Below are 4,047 nucleotides of genomic sequence, written 5' to 3'. Positions count from 1 at the left end.
GTAAAGCAATCACTTACGGATCAGTTTTCAACCAATCAGCGAGCTCCTTCAACTTAGGTCTGTTTAGTGTGGGAAATGGATTTACTTTGCCACTCTAAGGAGTTTCTTTCTCTCTGCCGTATAAGGAGATTATCTGCGTGGGAGCAGGTTCTTCGTTCGTTTCACTCCTTGCACGTCTAGAAGCAGTGGGAGCTGTTTTGTCCAATACAACCAGGCTCGTGTTCTGAAACTGGAACGCTTGGATCGGTGGAAGCGAAGCTCGGTTGTTGTATTCGTTGGAGCGAAGCTCGGTTGGTCAGTGGAAGTGAGAGGAACAATCTCTTTGGAGGTGACACCATCTGCTTTATCCTCCGGCAAGATCTTATATACCGAGATCGCCTCATCTGCTGTATCCTCCGGCAACAATCTCTGCAATATAAAGTTGCACACAAGTTAACCCTGGACGACTTAAATAAAAGTTGTCTGGACGACTAGTTGACCCTGGACGACTTAAATAAAAGTTGTCTGGACGACTATTTGACCCTGGACGACTTAAACGTAAGTTGTCTGGACGACTAGTTGACCACGGACGACTTAATTTTAAGTCGTCCGTGTCAAGTAGTCGTCCAGACAACTTACGTTTAAGTCGTCCAGGGTCAACTAGTCGTCCAGACAACTTTTATTTAAGTCTCTGGACAACTAGAAGACCCTGGACGACTTAATTCTTGTTGGGAGAGGATTTGATACTAACCTCTTTGGACAGAGGAGAAGGCAGTTTCTTTTGAGGAGTAGGCTGTTTCGTTTGACGAGAAGGCTGTTTCTTTTGAGGAGTAGGCTTTGCCTTTTGAGGAGTAGCTGTCTGGTTTGAGGAGTAGGATGATTGGTTTGAAGTGTAGGCTGATCCTTTTGAGGAGTAGGCTGTCTGGTTTGAGGAGTAGGCTGATTGGTTTGAGGTGTAGGGGTAGCCTGTTTGTTACTAACCCCGGTTTCTGTGGCTTGAGGGGTAGGCTGTTTGTTACTAACCCCGGTTTCTTTGGCTTGAGGGGTAGCCTGTTTGGTTAGAGGTGTAGGGGTAGCCTGATTGGTGACACCAACCTTCTTCTCCACAGCTTCCAATCTATCGGACATCTTCCTAATCTCCCTGATGCACTTTTTAAACCTATCTTTCATCATGTCAACTAAGTCCTTGGACATATTTTCCAACTCCTCTCTGGTCACCCAACTAGCCTCTTTTTTAGCCTCTTCTCTAGCCTCTTCTCTAGCCTCTTTAGGAGCCTCTTTAGGAGCCTTTTAGGAGCCTCTTTATGACCTTTCTTCTGAGGTCTCTGATTGTCTTCCTCCTCCTCCTCCACCTCCACCACAACCATCTCTTTGGCTCTTTTCGATGGAGTCACAAACTTAGGTTTTGTACCAGTGACTTCCCAGCAATCCATGGTCCACTTCCACGGTCTCCGATCATACATGACTTTAATGATGTTCTTCGCGGGCACGTCCTCAACCTCAGAGTCCCATTTTGGCCACATTTCACTAATGTCCTTCTCAACAAAGTTGATCACGCGGGTCTGCAGTAAATAGAAGAAGAATCGAGTTAGATATTTTGAAACAAAATACTAAATAGACGACTTAATTATAAGTCGTCTACTAAGTCGTCCAGCTGGAAGACTTTCCAGACGACTTATTATAAGTCGTCTACTAAGTCGTCCAGCTGGAAGACCTTCCAGAAGACTTATAATAAGTCGTCTACTAAGTCGTCCAGCTGGAAGACTTTCCAGACTACTTAATTAAGTGAAGATGGAAAGGTACCTGACTCAAGATAGCAGCTTTCATGAATCTGCGGCCTCTGCTGCCCTCGTAAGCCAGAATCGGTGGAGACGGACTGTTTGCTCTGGGACTACCAATACTAGCACCCATTCCCGGAATAGATGTGTACGCCCAGACCTGAAGAACTTGTATAAACTCATCCACGGTGTAACAGCCAGTAATCTCTTTGTTCCACAAAGAGTCCATCAGCACCTTAAACGCGACTCTCCCCCATGGATAATTCTCAAACCGTTCTAAATCCATCACTAGCCTTGCCAGAGTAGATCGTGTAGCGGTTGAAAACTTTCTCCCTTCAATGAATCCAGTGAAGATGGAAAGGTACGCGAGCCGCTTGCGATCTTCCGTGGACCAATCCCCGCATCTCTTCAGTGCTGCTATTATCTGATCAGTAGTTGGCCCAGCTTCCAGATGAACTCCCATCATCCCCAGAAAGAAACCATCTCTTTGGTAACTTCACATTTTGGTGTCTCAAGGTCCTCGATGTACTCGCAGTTTAGACCAGTGAGGTTTTCAAACTCTAACAGTGAAAACCTCACAGGTTCTGGACCAACGAGAGACCACATCTCGTACTTCTTCTTAATGTCCAGCTTTAAACAGAGCATGTAGTGAACCAGCCTTGAAGCCCAACCAAATCCCTGCTCCTTGAACTTGATGAAAACTCCCAAACTCGACTCCTTGAGCTCTTCAAATTCATCATCAGTGAGAGCTTCCCTAAGAGCAGTATGCAACTTCTTGTTATCCGTATGATACGAAATAGGGGTGGGCAAAAAACCCAAACCGAACCGAACCAACCAAACCGAAATTAAACCGAACCAAACCAAACCGTGTTCTTTATGTAACCTGATTGGTTCATGTTTTACTCAACCCGAACGGTTTGGTTTGGTTTGGGTTTAAACCGAACCAAACCGAACCAAACCGATAATCCAATATCATATACATATATATATATATTATCATATTGTAAATTTTAGTTAAAGTTAATTTTCCATTTTTCTTAACTTCCATATATTTTAAAAAAAATTCCAAATATAATTCAAATAATACTTTTAATACTATTATATATATTTATAATCCTAATACCTAAAGATTGTACAAAAAAACCTAAAAACTATAAGCATCTAAGACTCTAAGTAGCCGAGTCAAGCCAAGAATGTAAGGATATGGAAGATGACAACTTTGATGATCCCTTTTCAAAGTTTATGGTTGCTAAAAGAACAACTTCAGAAGTTGTAAACGAGCTGGACAAGTATCTTAAAGACGAGCTGTATGAACCAGTTGAAAACGACTTGGGGCTTCCATTTAATCTTTTAGAGTGGTGGAAAACAAACAGCTCAAAATACCCAATTATGTCTCTAATGGCCAGAGAAGTTCTTGCTATACCAATATCTTCTGTTGCATCTGAGTGTGCTTTTACCACTGGAAGTCGTATTTTAGACCAGTATCGAAGTTGTTTGACTCCTGAGATGGTTGAAGCGTTGGTTTTGACCCAAGACTGGTTACGTGCATCACTTCGTTCAGAAGCAATAAAGACTCTTGAAAATCTAGAAACAGAAAACCAATTCATGGATTCAGGTATTTTAGTTTGTTTTTTTTAAGAATCCTAATTGAGTAATGTCTCACAATCTCCCGCATATGAACTAATTTTTTTTTTTAATTTGTTAGAGTTTCATCTTCAATCTCAGAATGAAAGTGAGCTTCACCCGTCTCTGTAAGCGTACAACGGTAAGCTTTGCTAAGGTTATATTAGTTTTATAAAATGCTATACTGGCTCTTTAGTCTATATAAAAGATGGATATTGGTTTGAACGATTATTATCTTTAAGTTATTGTCTTGTTGCAGATTATTCTTGGTGGCATAAAAGAGACGTCTGGATTTTTCTTCTTTCTCTTTACAGTTAAATTGGGTTTTTGATTTATGCTTGGCTTTATAATTTAATTAAGATTTGTTTTCAGTTGGACCATATTTGGTACTTTTAGTTTTTGGATACATTGTTTTTGACTTTTAGTAATGGATTTTTTACCTAACAAAGTTTATATTTTCATTCTTTTTTATAAGTTAATTATTTTAATAAAATTAATGCTATCATATTTTATAACCAACCCGAACTACACCGAACCAAAGTACATCAAAACCAAACCAAACCAAACTAAATCTAAACCAAACCGAATTAAATCGAACCGAACTAAACCCAAACCGAACCCAAACCAAAGTTACTTTGGTTTTAATTGGTTTGAGTTTTATAAAACC

At 40.6% G+C, this 4,047-nt stretch overlaps 1 protein-coding gene across 1 annotated transcript in view; it reads right to left on the bottom strand.

The window, feature by feature from the left end:
• The window catches only part of LOC108859624 (uncharacterized), a 3,316-nt gene extending 768 nt beyond the window's left edge, over window positions 1-2,548 (bottom strand). Inside the window, exons 1-2 of the mRNA XM_056985673.1 lie at window positions 1,783-2,548; window positions 1,289-1,541 (exon numbers count right to left, since the gene is read on the bottom strand). Coding sequence (XP_056841653.1) covers window positions 1,289-1,541; window positions 1,783-2,223 — 694 coding nt within the window. The 5' untranslated portion in view covers window positions 2,224-2,548. The remainder of the gene's footprint in view (window positions 1-1,288; window positions 1,542-1,782) is intronic.
• Between the last annotated feature and the right edge of the window lie 1,499 nt (window positions 2,549-4,047).

The sequence above is a fragment of the Raphanus sativus genome, chromosome 5 (assembly GCF_000801105.2).
Source record: "Raphanus sativus cultivar WK10039 chromosome 5, ASM80110v3, whole genome shotgun sequence".
Lineage (NCBI taxonomy): Eukaryota > Viridiplantae > Streptophyta > Magnoliopsida > Brassicales > Brassicaceae > Raphanus > Raphanus sativus.
Note: the sequence above shows the minus strand (reverse complement) of the source record. Positions and strands in the feature narration are given on the sequence as shown.